The sequence below is a fragment of the Felis catus genome, chromosome A3 (assembly GCF_018350175.1).
Source record: "Felis catus isolate Fca126 chromosome A3, F.catus_Fca126_mat1.0, whole genome shotgun sequence".
NCBI lineage: Eukaryota > Metazoa > Chordata > Mammalia > Carnivora > Felidae > Felis > Felis catus.
The window spans coordinates 50159559-50176502 of record NC_058370.1 but is presented as its reverse complement, the minus strand read 5'-3'; the positions used below and the strand labels follow the sequence as shown (position 1 = coordinate 50176502).

The window sequence follows — 16944 nt, the reverse complement described above, 5'->3', positions numbered from 1 at the left end:
TTATTTTTTAAAAACTAGGGGGGGGGGTTTGTTTTATTTTGTTTTGTTTTTTTGTAAATACAAATAATGCAGCCCTCTTTTATATGCTTCCAGTGGTCTGACTTTAGGAGGTTCCTTTGAGAAAAAGCTTTCCCCACATGGACCAGAGGTTCCTCCCACCCCCACCTACATTTTATTATGAAAATTTGGAAACACAGAATGAAGATGAAAGAATCGTATTGTGAACAGCCATGTACTCATCACCTAGATTCCACCTTTGATGCTTCACTACTCAAGTGTGTCCACCTGCCCATCCATCTGATTTCAGAGTCAGTTGCCAGCATTGGTATATTTCCCCTAAGTGCTTCTACCTGGACATCAGGTTTACCTGTCACTCTTCCTGCTTTAGGCCAGCTGCCAGCTTGGGGTTCTGAGGTCTTCAGATGCCTCCAGAAGCCCTGCAGCCTCTCCTTGGACACCCCTGAGAGCCGGGTTCGTGGCATCTGGGAAAAGCTAGGTGTTGGCAGTAACGGCCACCTCAGCGAGCAGGAGCTGGCTGTGGTCTGCCAAAGCATCGGGCTCCAGGCACTGGAGAAGGAGGTGAGAGGGTCTGAGGCAGACCACACTCAAGGACAGGTTCTTTGTGGTGGTCAGGTTGCTGTTGCATCTGGAGAGTCCCTTCACCCTCCAGACACTGATGTGGTTGTACTACTTTGTGGTCTAAAGTCCTCTGGTAACTCCCAGTGCTCCTGCTGAGGTCTGCGCCCACACATGTCATGTATGGCCTGCCTCACCAGCTTCTGAGCACCTTCACTTATGACCCTTCTCTGCCTGGAGTGCCCTTTCCCCCTCCTGCATTGCCTAGTTCTACCGCCCAACCCAGATGTTATGCCCTCTGAGGCAGGCTGCACTCCCTTGCAGGGGCCAAGGGGAGGGGGGTGGGCAGTGGTGATGTGATGGGGAAGTGCCTCCTTACTAAAGTTCCCCTTAGTCCTGCTGTCCTTGCTGTTCTCTGAATTGCTGGGGGCCCAGGACCCCCTCCATATGTATGTCTTCTTCCTGCCATCCAGCAAGTTACTCTGAGTGGGTATTTATGGAATTAGGAAGTGCAGGTGGCACCCCTTCACAGCAGGGTGGAAACTGACCAGGTATGTAGATGTCACAAGACAGAGTCGGGGGACATCAGGTGTGTCCCAGGTGAGTTTGGTAAGGACAAGCAGACTGCCCAGGGAAGGCCTGGGTGGTGGTGACTGGCATGCAGCTGCTTGTGGGTGGGGCCTCAGCACAGGTGTGGCGGCTTTTGTCTAGGAACTGGAGGACCTGTTTAACAAACTGGATCAAGATGGAGACGGCAGAGTGAGTCTTGAGGAATTCCAGCTTGGCCTATTCAATCACGGGCCCACTTCACTTCCAGAGTCTTCCACTGCCATCAAACCGAGCATGTCCTGGTCTCATCACCAGGTAAAATGGGATGATTAAGCTTTGAACCACAGCAGCAACTGCTGTCACTCTGGCCTTCATCATCTTCACAGACCTGGGAGTTGGTGGGAGTATGTACACATATGTGTGTGAGTCGGAGGCCATGTGATTTAGATTCTAGAATCACACAGGTCTTCTGCTGATCTGGCATTGCCCCTCCCTAACTGTATATCCCTGAATGAGTTACTTGCCTTCTCTGAGCTTCAGGCTCTTCATCTGTAAAATGGTGCCTACCTCATAGGGGTTTTATGAGGATTACATGGCAGTTCCTCGATTTTCTCCTCAAGAAGCCTATCCCAGTGTACCTTCCATTAGAAGAGCTTCTTCTCTCCTCCCCATTGTGGTGCAGTGAGAGCATTCTGTACCTTCCCTAAGAGTAGCTCTCCAGGTACTCCTTTCCTTGTACTCTCCCTGTGTTGTGTTCCTGAATTTTATCTCTCATTCAAATACCAGGTCTCTGCAGATGGAGAAGAGCAGATTTTAGGCAGTTATTTAAATTGTGATCTCATTTACTGACCGTTGGCTTAGCATTTGGTTTTTCTCCATCCCAGGAGAGGAGAACCTCCCTCTTCCACCACAGGGCAAGGTTCTCTGGGGGAGTCTTGCCAATGCTTCTCTGCTGATGTGGCTGATCCTGTAGTTTGTAGGTGGCGGTACAAGATGAGTAATGTTGTTTTCTGCTGCACTAGGTGTAATCTGAGAGTCCCATTTCTGAATCTAAACCTGATGAGAATGGAGAGAGAAGAAACTAGGAGTGTTAAAGGAAAGTGTCAGGCCATGTAAGGTCAGAGGCCATGAAGTCCCACCAAGTCATGCTTGGAGCCAGTGGAGGGAGGGTGCCTCCTCTGTGGTGGAGCTGCCCTTGTTCCTGCGTCCCAATGAGGAAGCACAGCTGGACAGAACTCTGAGCCATGGGGCGCAGGAATGAAACCAGGCAGGACCCACCTCTAGTCAGATGCAGGTGCCCAAGGAACACCTGACTACCCAGGAAGTGCCCTGAGCTAACACAGCTGCAGGTGGAGGGTGTTGCATCCTGTGTGTGTGGACTCTTGCGTGGCATGGTGGTGCTGGGCCCTCAAGTATGTGGCCCAGCACCCGCCCCCCTCCTGCTACACCATGACGTGCCTGTCCCCAAGTTCACAGTCCTCACAAAGGAAGCAGGTGGGAGGGAGACAAGGGTGGTCCAGGTGCATTTGGCTATCTGAGCTTCTCCACTGTGGCCATGGCATGTTTCTGACCATTCTTGAGCTGTCTGTCCTCTCCCCTTTTGTAAATGGAGTCACATGCCTACTTTGTAGGGCTGTACCTAGCACAGCTTTAGTAAGCACCCAGTTCCTAAGTGTTTATGAAGAGATAGGGATATGGCTGAGAACAGATGAGAGCATATGGGCCTGTGAGTACCTGCTGAGGTAGTGAGTGCCAGGAGGGAGGTGCTGGGCTGGGAGGGGGTGTCAGCAGAGCCCTGGAAAGTGCCCAGCCATGGAGCATTGTGGGGGGAAGTGTTTTAGGCAATGAGAAAAGCCTGGAATGTTTGGGAATATCAGAGACTCCTTTGAGGGGAGTTGAGAGGAGGCCAACAAGGGAAGTGTTCCCTGCGGGCGGGGGCGGGGGGGGGGGAGGTGGTGGAAGCCCCAGTGGCCAGAAGGAAGGGACTGTTTTTCCTCATTCTTATAGCCCCAGATAGCAAATGCTGGTTCTGAAGAGAATGCCAGCCTGGGGCAGAAAGCAGTCTTGCTTGATGGATTCTCATAGCCCTTAAGCCTAACAGGTCAGCTTTCTGGGCAAGAGATTTTTTTTCCCCTTCCTCTTAAAACTCTCCAATTCTGTCAGCTATGAGATGTGTTTCTGAGGCCTGCGCAGATGGGTGACTTTGTTTGGGCCTCTTCTTTTAAGCCTGTCTTGGGTTTCTTTCCACAGGCTGGATTTCTGAGCATTGGCATGTGCCTTCTCTAGCTTTTTGAGGCCGGGTGCACACCAGTACTAATTTGGGAGAGAGAGGTTAAAACCCCTTCATGCCTCCCACTAAGAAGCTCTTGCTGACATGTGAGGCCACACGGGTGTTGGAATGTGTTCCTTGGACCAAGCCTCAGGTAGACAGTAGGAAAGCAGGCACCAGGGTCTTAGAGAAGGCAATAGGCTGGGTGTCCGGATCTCTGGGTTCAAATCCCCACTTTGCCACCTGCAGAGCCGTGCAGTCTTGGGCACACTGTGAGATGGTGCCGTGCCTTTGTTTACTAGTCTGGGAGACAGAGCTAATGGTCACTATGTGAGCTGTTCTTGACAGACCTCAATGAGACAGTGAAAGGTTGAGCACAGGCTACTGAAGTTGGAAAATACTAAAAATAAACAAGAGGCACTTCCACTTTCTCTACACACAGGTCCTGGAGGAGGGCAGCTGCCAGACTGCCACAACATCATCCCTGGTATCCGTGTGCTCAGGCCTGCGCCTCTTGTGCAGTATTGATGATGGCACCGGCTTTGCCTTTCCTGAGCAGCTCATCACCCTGTGGGCCCAGGAGGGGATTCGGAACAGCAGAGAAATCTTGCAGGTCTGGAACTGGTCACTCACAGCTGCCCTGGAGGGAGCATGCAGGCAGCATGGGGCCAGCAGGGGACCTCAGGGCCCTTTGCTCTCAGAGGAGGCTGGACAGAGAATCCCACAGACACACAGGGCCTGCACTCTCTGGGGGAACCCCATGTAGGGAAGGCCTGTTAGAATCATTTTCCTCTTTATTTTTTTTGCCATTAAAATATAAGAAATTTTAACTTTAAGAAATAATAAATAAGCAGAGAAAACAAATCTGAAACAAATCCACTTGAAGGTAGGTTTCGGTATCTTAGACATTTCCCTCAGTACATTGTTAGCCTTGTAGATGTTTTGCTTACCTGGACAATGGCGGTCCATCCCAGATGAGGGGAGAAAATTTCCTACCTTGTGGTAGAGACATCTTACTGGATGTCACTGTCCCAGTAGTCTGAGTGTTTCCATTTTGTGGAAGATGAGCTCCATAGTGAACCCAAATTCTGCCCAGAGCTGCTGCCTGGCTGGCCAAGCTCTTCTCCCCTCATGGCCCTTGCTTGCCCGGACCCCCTCCTCCACCGTGTTGGGTGTGGAGGTACACTGCCCTACTGCCTCCTCCCGAGTTCCTGCATGCTCTTCGGGGGGTTGGCCCACAAGACTGTCTTCAGATGGGGTCAGGCCTCTTCTGGGGGCCAGTCCAACCTCCCCCAGGGACACAGGGCCAGACCCCTGGGGTTTGAAGGGAGCTTGCTCTGGGGCAGTCAAGCCAGTTGTGCACAGGGGCTGGACAAGGGTAAGAGAAGAATACTGGGGAAAAGTGTGTGTGTAAGCTGGACTGCTGATCTTCATTTCCAAATTTCACTTTGTGTTGTAAAAAAAAAAAAAAAAATGTCAACTGGGGGAGCCTGGGTGGCTCAGTTGGTTAAGCGTCCGACTTTGGCTCAGGTCATGATCTCATAGTTCGTGAGTTTGAGCCCCACATCGGGCTCTGTGCTGACAGCTCAGAGCCTGGAGCCTGCTTCAGATTCTGTGTCTCCCTGTCTTTCTGACCCCCGCCTGCTCACACTCTGTCTCTCTCAAAAATAAACATTAAAAAAAATTTTGTTTAAGTGTCAACTGTACACAAAATCATAAAGTAATAAAGCCTGCCCCCTTTTGCTCCCATTCTGTAGGAGTAGCAACACCTCACGGCTCAGTGGGAGTTTTTGCAGAGCTTTTCCCCAGCACAGAAAAGAAATATATATTTGGATATTCCAGCTTTAAAATTTTTTTTTGCAAAATTGGTATACTGTATATCTTGTTAATTTGTTACCTTTTTCCTATCATTGGACATGTAGATTTTTTTTCTGTTCCAAATCTTGTTTAGATTATATATCCTCCTGTTCCTATGCTGGTATTTCTTGGTAGGCTAGATATCTGAAGTTACACATTTTAACTCTTGGTAGGCTTTTTTATATTGCCTCTGAAAATGTCCTTATTAGCACAAACTAACAGTTCACAGAGGAGCCCAATGACAACGTTTAAGATAGTCCTCCTGACACTTTGGGCGAGGCCCTTTTGGGCCTAGGCATTGCTGAGTGTGGCCACCTAGCAGCCTGGGCAGAGCCTGGACAGTAAGGCCAGAACTGGGCACCTGGCCCTTGGGAGAGCTGGAGGCTGAGCCCTAGTTACTAGATTGGCTCCCTGGGAGGGCAAAGAGCAAAGAGATTCACGGTTTTGAGATTCTCCCTGAAACTGTATTCCTGATTCCCTGTCATTTGGAGGTGGGCTGGCTGCCTTTAGAGCATGGTGAGTCTCAAATTTGCCTCTGACACTTCATAACTTACCCTTTTTATTGCTTTCCTGCTGTCAGAGAATATTTCCATTTCCTTAGCAATTTGTAATTTACTAGTTGCATTGAGGATTTGCTTCCATTTTGTTGAAGGGCAGAGGTGTTTACTGAACTCTCAGCACTTGGCACCAAACAAGGACCTGTGAAGTTTGTGACATTGTTTACTCTTCACTCAGTGTAGTTGTTTCTGTCTCACGTGACAGATGAGGTCGCTGCCTGAGCCCACATAGCCAGGGCGGGAGCAGCAGTGAGTGGGGCAGGCCTTCTGGTATCCTGGTATGTCAGGTTGGGCCCTTCCTGCCTGCGATGCTCTCAGAAACTGCTTACCTGTGATGCTGGTGGTGAAGACCACAGGCTGCTGGTCCTACCAAGACAACTAAGCACACCATGCCTGAAAAAAGAAAGGCCTTTCTCTTGAGAAGGAAGCATCAGCTAGGTGAACCCTTAGTGTGGATGTGCTGGCATCACATACCCAGCTTCTCAAAACCCCTGGCCATTTCAGGGAGCTTCTTGTCCAAGCCCTTGAGAGTGCTCTAGGAGGAGGCCTGGGAATGGTTATTTGTCCTTCCTCAACAAATTACCACTAAATTACACCTTGAAACACAATGACTCTTCTTGTCTTGAGCAGTTTTTGTGGGTCCGGAGTTTGGGAGCTATGTAGTAGGTGGCTCTAGCTCAGGGTCTCCCCTGAGGTTGATCAGATGTCAGCCAGTACTCAGTCTTGTGAATGACTGACTGGGGCTGGACCGCCACTCCCAAGTTGGCAGATTGATACTTGCTGTAGCAGGAGGCCTCCATTCCTTGCACATGGCCCCTTCCTAGGGCTGCTTGAGCTTCCTCACAACTAGGCATTGACTTCCTGGGAGTGCCATCTAAGAGAGAGTGAGGAGGAGGCTATGTGTCTTCCAAGCCCCAACCTTGGAAGTCATACACTGTCACTTCCTCAGTGTCCTGTGTGTGACACAGTTTGACCCTGTTGTGTGTGAGAGGGGAATACCTGGGTATGGGTGCCAGGAGGTGAGAGATACGGGGCTGTCTTGGAGGCTGGCTCACACCCTTGCCATGTGGTTTATGATGACTCCTTTCTTCTTGGTCAGGAAGCTGCTGCTGTGACCTATCATGTCTGTGCCCTCTGTCTGGTGACATGATGGCTGGGACGTCTTTACTTGTGGAATAACAGCTTGAGCTTCCCAGTTATTCCATATGCTTTACCCTGATGTCACTTCTCTTCAGAAGTGCTCTGGGAAGTGGGGGAGCAGTGGAAAGCCTGGTCTCCATTTTATAGGTTAAAAAAGGGAGCATGCCTCATTTCCTTGTGTGACTGAGAATGCTGTGGCCCCTTCTCTCCAGTCCCTGACATGGTGCCTGCCTCTAGATGTGGGTGTAACTGTAATTTTTTGACATCATAGAAGGAGCAGGGGTCAAGAATACTCAACACTAAAAAAGCAAATGTAGCAAGTGTTAGTTGTTGTCAGTTGAGCAGAGGGGTATATGGGTATGGTTTATTATTATTATTATTGTGGTACAATACATTTAATGTAAACGGTTTTATTCTCTTATTTTCAAAATCTTGAGGGGAAGAATGCTCCACTTCACTAGGCCATGGCTCATCTCTCTGTTAGATTGCTTTCCTACCAACAAAACTACTCATCCATACATATACTTCATGGAGATTCTATTAGTTTGAAATGATAAAAACTCAATTCAAAATGTCTTAAGGAGGGAGGATATTACGGGCTCACGTGAGCAGGCACTTGGGAGAAGGTGCCCAGAGGTGTCGTCAGGGCTCTTTTACATCTATCCTCTGCTTGCTTCTTGGTGGTGTTGGGCTCAGGTCAGTTCTCTTCACACAGCTCCCAAGGCTAGCAGGGTTCATACAGCAACTTATTTCATAGAAAATGGCCTCTCTGCCGGCCTCTTATCAGTCTCCATGATGTCCTCTGCTTCTGTGTCAGTTACCTTTTCAGGAAGAAGGTCTTTGTCCAGCCTGGGTCATATACTCCCTGATGAGGGGTGAGGGGAGAACTTGGCTTTGACAGGGACTATGGGGGAGGGGAGACCAGAGTAACATGGGTGGGGGCAGGGCAGAGACTTTACAGACAGAAGAGTTGGCAGGTGCTGCCACCAGGACAGTGTGGATCTGGGCCTGGCCTATTCTTAGGAAAGCCAGGAAGTATTTGGAGAAGTCACACATCCTTTCCCGCCCAATGGGCTTTGCTATTTCCAGAGTCTTGGCTTCAGTGTGGACGAGAAGGTGAATCTTTTGGAGCTGACCTGGGCCCTTGAGAATGAGCTCATGATGGTCGGTGGTGCCACTCAACAGGCAGCCTTGGCCTGCTACCGCCAGGAGCTGAGCTTCCGCCAGTAAGAGCCCAGTGTGGTTGGGGAGGTTGGGGAGGTTGTGGAGGTATAGCTGTCTGCGTTGCCTGGAGGGAAATGGGCAGTCTGCCCTTGTCTACCCCAAGCCAGTCCCAGGGGACAAAGGACTTGACACCACCTTTCCCACTGGCTGTCCTTTAGTGGGCACTCTTGGTGGGACAGGGAAAGAGCTGAGTTGTGAGTGCAGAAGAGGGCTACCTGTGCCTCGAGTGGCATCCTCCTGTGTGGTCTCAGAGGGGCCTGAGGACCCAGTGGCCTGTGTGGTAGCTGCTGCTAGGGCTTTAACGGCCACAGAATTTCTGAGTCACCAGTCTGCCTTCACACTTGGTAAGAAGCTTAGAAACTGATGTTGAGGTCCTCCCTTAGTTCCTTTTAGCAATATTCCAAAGGGGGAATTTGAACCTGACACTCATCCTGCTGACACTGGAGCTCTCGGGTACAGAGACAGAAATCTTACAGTTGGCAGGGATGTGTTCCAAGAACAGGCAGAGGGTCCTGGGCTGGGGCAGCTGGCAGGACAGTAGAATGAAGTGTTCCTCAACATGGTCACCCAGTGCACAATGACAGGGGGCCTGAGAATGCATTCCATTTTAGTTGGGTTCAGGTTTCAATTAGCTGAGTATTCAGGCCATCCATATGCTCAGCAAATTGGCATAAAGATTGTTTTTGTGTTTATTGATGTTCCAAAGCTGCAGGGAAGAAATCATGATTTCCATCCTTAGGATTTTGCATTCAATTAGATGCTGACAGATGAGCTTTCTGACCTCAGGCACTCTCAGAATAGGACCAGAGACTATGCCTTGGGAGGGTGGAGGGAGAAAAGCTCTGTGTTCCTTCAGGGGGGTAAACAGTCACCAGAATAGCAAGTGCCAAGGGTTAGTGCATAACCTCATGTGGGGACTGGGGTAAATGGAAAGAGTGAGAGCTACACACACAGATCACATTCTGCTCTAAGTGACTCATCCAGATACCTGGCTGCAGGTGACAGGGTGTGACCAGGCAGGGTGATGGGTGCCAGCCTTCTCTTCATCATGTGTCCAGTCCTGGATTAGGTGTTGGGGATCCCTGGGAGAGGGGACAAGAGGGAGACATGGATAAATTATTACCTGTTCTGGGCTATCTGGAGGTGTCGCACAACATAAGGCTCTACGTTCAGACTTCTTTGGTTCAGAAACCTTCCAGAAACCTTCCTTGACAAGTCATTTAGCCTCTCTCTCAGTATGTGCATCTGCAAAACAGGCATAATAATTCTGGAAACCACTTTTAGGAGATGGTTAGTAGTAGCAGTGAGGTCAGAGCACAGCACTGCCCATACGCAGCACCCAGTTAAGGCAGCCCTTTCTATCATTCATGGAGACACAGGGCTTGTTGGGCCCAGAGCAGGTATCCCCCCTCTGACACTGTCTCCTTCGTGTGGCAGGGGACAAGTGGAGCAGATGGCAAGGGAGCGAGACAAGGCGAGGCAGGACCTGGAGAAAGCTGAGAAGAGGAACCTGGAGTTTGTGCAAGAGATGGATGACTGTCACTCTGCCCTAGAGCATCTCACGGAGAAGAAGATCCAGTAGGTCTCGCAGTCATACCCAAGTGCAGAGACATGGCTTCTCAGCAGCTGGGCCATGATTCCCCGGCTCTGGCCAAGGGTGGGTGGTGGATGTGGGTCTGCCACTAGCTGAGGCCATGGTCATGAACATGGTGGAGCTGAGGCCCTCCTCACCTGAGCCAGGAGAAATCTAGAAGGTGCACCTCTGGGGATGTCCTTCCTTGAAATAAGAGGTGTGCATTTAAAATAGTAGCCTTGCTCTTTATGATATGAGGTCATGGTGCAGGGGCATCCAGCTATGTGTGCCTATGGGCTGCAGGGAAAATTCCTATCCTCCGCTTTACTTATGGGGTCTGTCCCACCCAAAGTGTGTCTTCTGTGTGTACCTGTGGGTAGTGACATGGATGAATGTTTTGAGAGAGGGCTGGTGAATGGTTTTAGAACCTGTTGAAAGGAGGTTAATATGGTAGAAGCCCAGAGCCCAAAACGTGACTTCAGGTATTGTAAGTTATGATGAGTTAAACAGATCCCTGGTGAGCGGTTTGCTCCATCAGTCACGCTGGTGGCTGGACAGATCAGAGGAAAGGATTTCTGATCTTTTTTTATGGACACAAAGCCCACTCTCTGGTTTATTAGCCAAAATGTGAAGAAATCCAGCCCCTGAGGATCTCCCAGGCTGGAGCAGGCAAAGAGGAGATTTTCACCCCACTCTGGTGTACAGTCTATGCTAGGCATCCCTGGCAGAGCTTAGCTGGCTATTCACTTTCTCAAAGCTTTTGTCACTTGAAGGTGTCTCCTCAAGTATAGCAAAGGCTGTGTGCTGCGGAAAAACCAGTGTGGTACACTCAGCTTTTGGCAGTGCTAGTGGTGGGGGCACAGGAGGGCTGCCAGCCTCCCCTCCTCAATTCTCCCTCAACAGCCCTTGCTGTGATCCTGGGTGGACAGAGTCCTTGAGGTTCCTCATCTGTGAAATGGGAATGGTGAAAGACCATCCTCTGCACAGGAGGGCACAGGTCAGTGTTTTCTTAACAGGTCCTGGTGCATGCAGCCACTGGACGCATCTCATGCCTATGGGTTAGCGGAGAGTGGGCCTCTGCGAAATGTATGAGAAAGAGAAGTAATAACTCACGTGGCATGTATGGTTTCAGCAAGCAGATGTCTGAGAGCTTGTGACAAGCCATCTCATTCCTGTGCCTCTGGGATGTTGTCTCTTCCTGTCTTGTGTGGTTGTAGCATTTGAAGGTAACACTTTTCTTACACCAGCCCTATTGGCAGTGTGTGTGGGTCTTGTAACGTGATGTACATGAAGCCCCTTTTACATGGCCCTGGCTGGGCAGCATAATAGTCTTCACAGGGACATTTACCTGCCCCCATCTGCCTTACTGCAGGCTTCTGAGCACCATCCCTAGACAGGCTTGCTCCTGTCATGCCTGGGGACTATCACAGTCAGTTACAAAGCCCTTACCCCAGGGCCTTGTGGCTCACACTGGGAGGGATTGGAGGTATCCTGGGGTGCAGCCAGCTTTCCTGGGCTCTGCAGGTCTGCTAGGTGGCCACAGCAGATGGGGGCTTTCATGACCACACGGGGCCAGTCCAACTAAACAGCGGGGTTGAAGCCCAAGAGCCCATTCCAGTTTATCTTCACCGGAGACACAGTGTCCCTCCACTGTGCAGCCAGAGATCTCGGGGTTGAGGAGCCGATCGGCCCTCCAGGAAGGAGCTTCTGGCCTGTGAAACTACTGTTACTGTTGTGGTGCTCCTGTTGTATGCCAAGTGTCACCTGAGTTACCAGCCATAGTTACCCCAAACGGGCCATTTTAGCCCCATTTTTCAGCTAAAGAAACTGAGGCTTGCAGCAGTGCAGTAGCTTGCCTGTAATCATGCAACAAGTGTGGCCCAAAATTTGAAGCCAGGTCTCCTCTCTCTTTGTCCTGTACTGTCCCCAAGATAAGAGAGTATGAGGCCCTGGCCTGCCATGTATTAGAAGTGTGAGAACAGACCATTATGCAGGAGGAGCACTGCAGGGTAGAGAGCTCATCACCTTCCCAGGCTGGGGTCACCTGGAGTCACATATTGCCAACCTAGGTTAGCACATGAGCCCCATCAGCTCACCTTCCCACAGGACCCTTGTACTCAGGGATCCAAGGGAGAGTTGTGGCTGTTACTCCTAGTCTGTGGGGGAGCAGGCTCTGCATGGAGCAGAGCCACACATCTGAGTCTATGGGACTCTAGAATCGCCCTTTCCTTCCTGGGGGTGGCTGGGGAAGGCTGAATGCAGCAGGCTGAGATCCTCGTCTGCTCACCATTGGATGTCCACACCTACTTCTGCCTGGTGTGGAGAAGGAGTATGCAAGAGATGGTGTCAAGGGGCATGAGTGTGAGAGAGTACACGTGCATGTGTACAAGTGTGCACACATGCATACTTACTTCCAACACTCCTGCACAAAAGACTCTCCCAAGATAACGGGAATGTTCAGGAAACCCAAACATTAAGGATCCTTTCACCAAATTTTCAAAAATACTTCCAATCAAACCTGAGAAAAATAAATAAACATGGTTTTATAAGGAGGTGTCAGTAAGGCCGAGGAGCCCAGGGTGGGGAGACTGGCAATGGACACCTTGACTTCTGTGTGGATGTGCTGACTGTGGCCTTGCTGAGCCTCCCTTATCTCAGTGTGGAGCATGGGTGGTGTTTATCACAAAGGAGCGTTTAGTTAGGAAATAACTGCAGTTTGTCTCTTGTCAGCAATTGACTGTCTCTGTTCAGCTGATTCCCTTGTGGCATCCAGCCGCAAGCCGCCCCGCTCACCCCTTCTTGCTGAGCATGTTCCTGCAGGTGGAATTAGAATGTTCAGAGTGTGGGTGCCTGGGTGGCTCAGTTGGTTGGGTGACCGACTTTGGCTCAGGTCATGATCTCACAGTTTGTGAGTTTAAGCCCCGCATCGGGCTCTGTGTTGACAGCTCAGAGCCTGGAACCTGCTTTGTATTTTGTGTCTCCCCCTCTCTCTGCCCCCTCCCCTGCTCACACTCTGTGTCTCTCTGTCTCTCAATAATAAATAAACGTTAAAAAAAAAAAAGAATGTTCAGAGTGTTGGTTCTTGTAGCTACAGATGTATGATTTTCCTCACCTATCATAGCCTCCTTAGTTCCCTGACTTCACAAAATAGGATATGAGGTCAGCATGGGTTTCCACAGAGTGAGACTATTACTGCAAATTAGGAGCTGAAGGAACCTTGGAAGAAGCCAACAGAGCTTTTTTCCTTTCTCAGTACCTCCCCTTTCCTCCTCATGGCTCTTCTAACAGTGTGTTGTTAGACTCACTACTGACTTGGAGACTTGGGATCCCACCTGAGCAGGAGTGGGACTGATCTGGCACCACTGAGACCTTGAGTTGAAGCCTCACTGGGACCCTGGGTGAGAGGGGCCCACAGGGACCTCTCTAGACTCTGGAGCAGTCTGACTCCCACACAACCTTCCTCTGCTGACAGCCTGTACTGCAACCTCCCAGCCCTTGGTTAATATTATTCACGGGAGAAAACTCCTTTTTCAAGAATTGTGTCCAAGAGCTAAATGTAAATTGATTTGAGATGATCAGTTTGAGTAACGGAAAACTGATTTGCTTCAGTCACAGTGTGCTAGGCTTGATTCTCTCCCAACCATATGGAAATAATTTTATGATGTCCTTCCTGGGGTCAGAGAATCACAAACTCAAAAACCTTATCTCAGTCTGAGAATCTGGTGAAGGGACATGTGGAGGCCCCATGAGTTTGCATTTTGCCCCATGAGTACTGGAGCGTTATCAGGAATTTCTAGAAGAGGCTTTTATGGCTGTATTTGGTTTTTCTTAACTGCAAAAGTAATAAATGATACACATTCATTATAGAAAATGCAAGTAAAAGTAAAAATAAAAGCAGAAGTTTCACCCAGAGATTATCACTCCTGACATTTTTTTTTAATTTTTTTTTTAACGTTTATTTATTTTTGAGACAGAGAGAGACAGAGCATGAATGGGGGAGGGGCAGAGAGAGAGGGAGACACAGAACTGGAAGCAGGCTCCAGGCTCTGAGCCATCAGCCCAGAGCCCGACACGGGGCTCAAACTCACGGACTGTGAGATCGTGACCTGAGCTGAAGTCGGACGCTTAACCGACTGAGCCACCCAGGTGCCCCATTCCTGACATTTTTTATGTCATTCGCTTTTTTTTCTCATGTACCTAATTATTTACAAAATGGTATTATATCACATATGCTTTTGTGATGGCCACAGAGCATCCTGTTATGTGGGTCTACCATATCTTATTTATCCATTTTCCTTTTGCTGGATATTTCACAAGTTTTTAAAGAGTGGAGTGGTATGGTCAAATAAGTATTTTTTTAAAAACTACCCCAAAAGTTTGTGGAGTGTTACATTAGCTAGATTCATCTTACTGTTTTCCCCTAAGTAACAGCTGCCCTTCCTCCATTTCCTTTCCCTCCATTTCTTTCCTTAAAGTTTTGGGATGAGAACGAAAGTCCAGACTGTCTAGAGGGGCTGGAGGACAAGCCCCCAGTGTTCTCTTCTTCTTATTTTTTTTTAAATTTTTTTTAACAGTTATTCATTTTTGAGGGACAGAGAGAGACAGAGCATGAGCAGGGAAGGGGCAGAGAGAAGGAGACACAGAACCTGAAACAGGCTCCAGGCTCTGAGCTGTCAGCACAGAGCCCGACGCGGGGCTCGAACCCACAAACTGCAAGATCCTGACCTGAGCCGAAGTTGGACGCTCAACCGACTGAGCCACCCAGGCGTCCCTCAGTGTTCTCTTCTTAATTATTAATGTTGCCAAGCCCTCTGCTGAAGTACGAGTTTTGCTCATCTTCAGTCTAGAGAGACTTGGTTTGAGAGATCCTGCTAAGTGGTTGTTTTAGTGATAAAACTAAGATTTGGCACTTTTTTCTGCTGATAGAACTGGTTCTTTAAAAAGAGTAAGGCAGAAACTGAGGTGAAAAAAAATGCCTCCTACCTTGTCCTCTGATTGCTTTGGGATTCACTGTCCCCAGGTTTTATGTTGCCTGAGTCCTGCACTAGAGGCTTACTTTTGTGCGCATTTGGTTATCCAAGGCATTTGATGGCTGCTGTGGTGTGGAAGGCGGCTGGAAGGCAGAGGGCATCAGAGAGGTGTACTCCCAGAAAGCATTCGCTAGCTCACTCCAGAGGGTCCAGGGACCTGCTTGCTTCCCTTGTCACCTTCCCCAGCCCTGAGTGGGGCATCCACCACCAGACCCAGGGTAGGGCGGGATTTAAAGCAGGGCCCCTGCCCTTACAAGATCTGCAGCTTAGCTGAGGTTCAGTGACCCCTTCTGTCAAGCAGGAACAATGGAGTATCAGAGTGTGGCCAAGTGCTGTGGGCTGGAAGGTTCCAAGGAAGAAAGGCCATGTTGCTTGGGAGATGTCCCTGGAGAGATGGGGGTCAGTATGGGCCTAGGCGGTGCCCCTTGGGACCCAACATGACATATTCCTTGTGTACCATGCAGACACCTGGAGCAGGGGTACCGGGAAAGGCTGAGCCTCCTGCGGTCTGAGGTGGAGAGGGAACGTGAGCTGCTCTGGGAGCAGACCTGCAGGCAGACAGCTGTGCTGGAGAAGGACCTGGAACGTCTGCGGGGCGAGGAGGCCAACCTACGTGGGAAGCTGACTCTGGCGCTGAAGGTAGGTGGGGAGCTGTGTCTCCCTAGGACATCCTGCATGGAAAGACATGAGGTTGCCTGAGGGTCCATCCTCCCACATCCCACATTTTCCTGGTCAGGGACTGAATACCTCCTAGTGACCTTATTACATTTCTGTGGGAGGGAAATGCGTGCGATTTCCAACTAAGGAACATTTGCTGCAGCCACAAAGATAGGACATTTCTCAGCCAAAGCAAGAAGGGTCCTGGCTTTTCCACAAGACGCATTACCCCTTCCTTCTCTCTGGTTGTGGGGGCACCAGGACAGGTTGAGACCTGTGGGGCTCTTACTCTCTGCTCTGGGTCAGGGGGATGATGGTCATGGAGGGTCAGTGGCGGCGGCCAACTTTGCTGCACACCCTGGAAACCAGAGCATCTGTGGGGTCAGCCAAAGACCAAAACCTAAAGCCCACTCTTTGGGAGTCCTGGGTGTGTGGTCTGAAGCAGAGGGAGTTTTCTGGGCTTTGGTGAGTGTCCTGTGATCCACAGCCACCCAGCATTTGATTCCATCCAGTGAGGTGTTCCCTGGTCCATCCTCTGCTCCTGCCTTCCTCTTCTTTTCCTAACTCAGAGCCTGCAGATTCTTTCCACATCTGCCTGGTCTCTGTCTGGCTGGGGGAGAAGCTGGGCCCTTGCCCACACCGTGTCCTTACTGCTCTTCTCCATGATTTTCCATGTCTGTGGGCTCTGCCTTCCTCCCCTGCTGGACATCTGAACTATAAGTGTGTAGTTTCAAATCCCTCATTCAGAAAACAGCTCAGAAAGGATTGCCCCCAGCCTCTTGTGTGACTCATAGCCTTCTTGAGCACTGGGGATGGGAGAAGTAAGAGCAGTGAAGAAAGCGACGAGCACTGGTGAGGGGTTCTGTGGGGTTGGTTCCCCAGCACAGCCTCCTCTCCTGCAAGCAGTGAGTAGCAGACACCTGCATTTGCAGGTTTCTTCCCTGATTGGGAGTGCTGCTGGGAATAAGTTTTTGATGCAGAGGGGAGATAAGCTGCTGACAGCTCTGTCCTCCACTCCCAAAGCCCGGTAAACTGCTGGTTTTTGTCTTGTAGGAAAACAGTCGATTACAGAAGGAGATTATTGAAGTTGTGGAAAAGCTTTCGGAATCAGAGAAGCTGGTCTTGAAATTGCAGAATGACCTGGAATTTGTGTTGAAGGACAAGGCAAGTCCTTTTGCTGATTCTGAGTCTCTGGTTACTGGGTAAAAAGTGTCAGGGACTTGAATCCATAGGTGACTGAATTCTGTTTTTTCTTACTTAAATTCCAGAATGGAGAGAAAAATCAGCAGATTGACCTTCCTTCTGTTTTCTTCCTCTTCATTGCAGTGCAGGGGTACTAATCTTTTAGTGACAGAGCCAGGGCTCGCCAGCACCATGTGTACAGACCCCAGTGATAGGTTCTCAGTGGTGGGGGGCACAGAAGAGAGCTCCGTGCCCACCATGAGGCCCTCCATCTGGCCCTGCCCATCACTTTGGGAGAAGGAGGGGAGTGGAGGTGCTGCATGGAGAGGT

The 16944-nt window shown here is 49.9% G+C and overlaps 1 protein-coding gene across 10 annotated transcripts in view; it reads left to right on the top strand.

Moving 5' to 3' along the window:
• NINL (ninein like) overlaps positions 1-16944 on the top strand; it is a 174583-nt gene that overhangs the window by 97652 nt on the left and 59987 nt on the right. For all 10 annotated transcript variants that reach the window (XM_045053960.1, XM_023251527.2, XM_045053958.1 and 7 more), the window contains 7 exons: positions 389-579; positions 1288-1440; positions 3837-4007; positions 8038-8174; positions 9610-9750; positions 15240-15414; positions 16486-16596. In XM_045053960.1, coding sequence (XP_044909895.1) covers positions 389-579; positions 1288-1440; positions 3837-4007; positions 8038-8174; positions 9610-9750; positions 15240-15414; positions 16486-16596 — 1079 coding nt within the window. The remainder of the gene's footprint in view (positions 1-388; positions 580-1287; positions 1441-3836; positions 4008-8037; positions 8175-9609; positions 9751-15239; positions 15415-16485; positions 16597-16944) is intronic.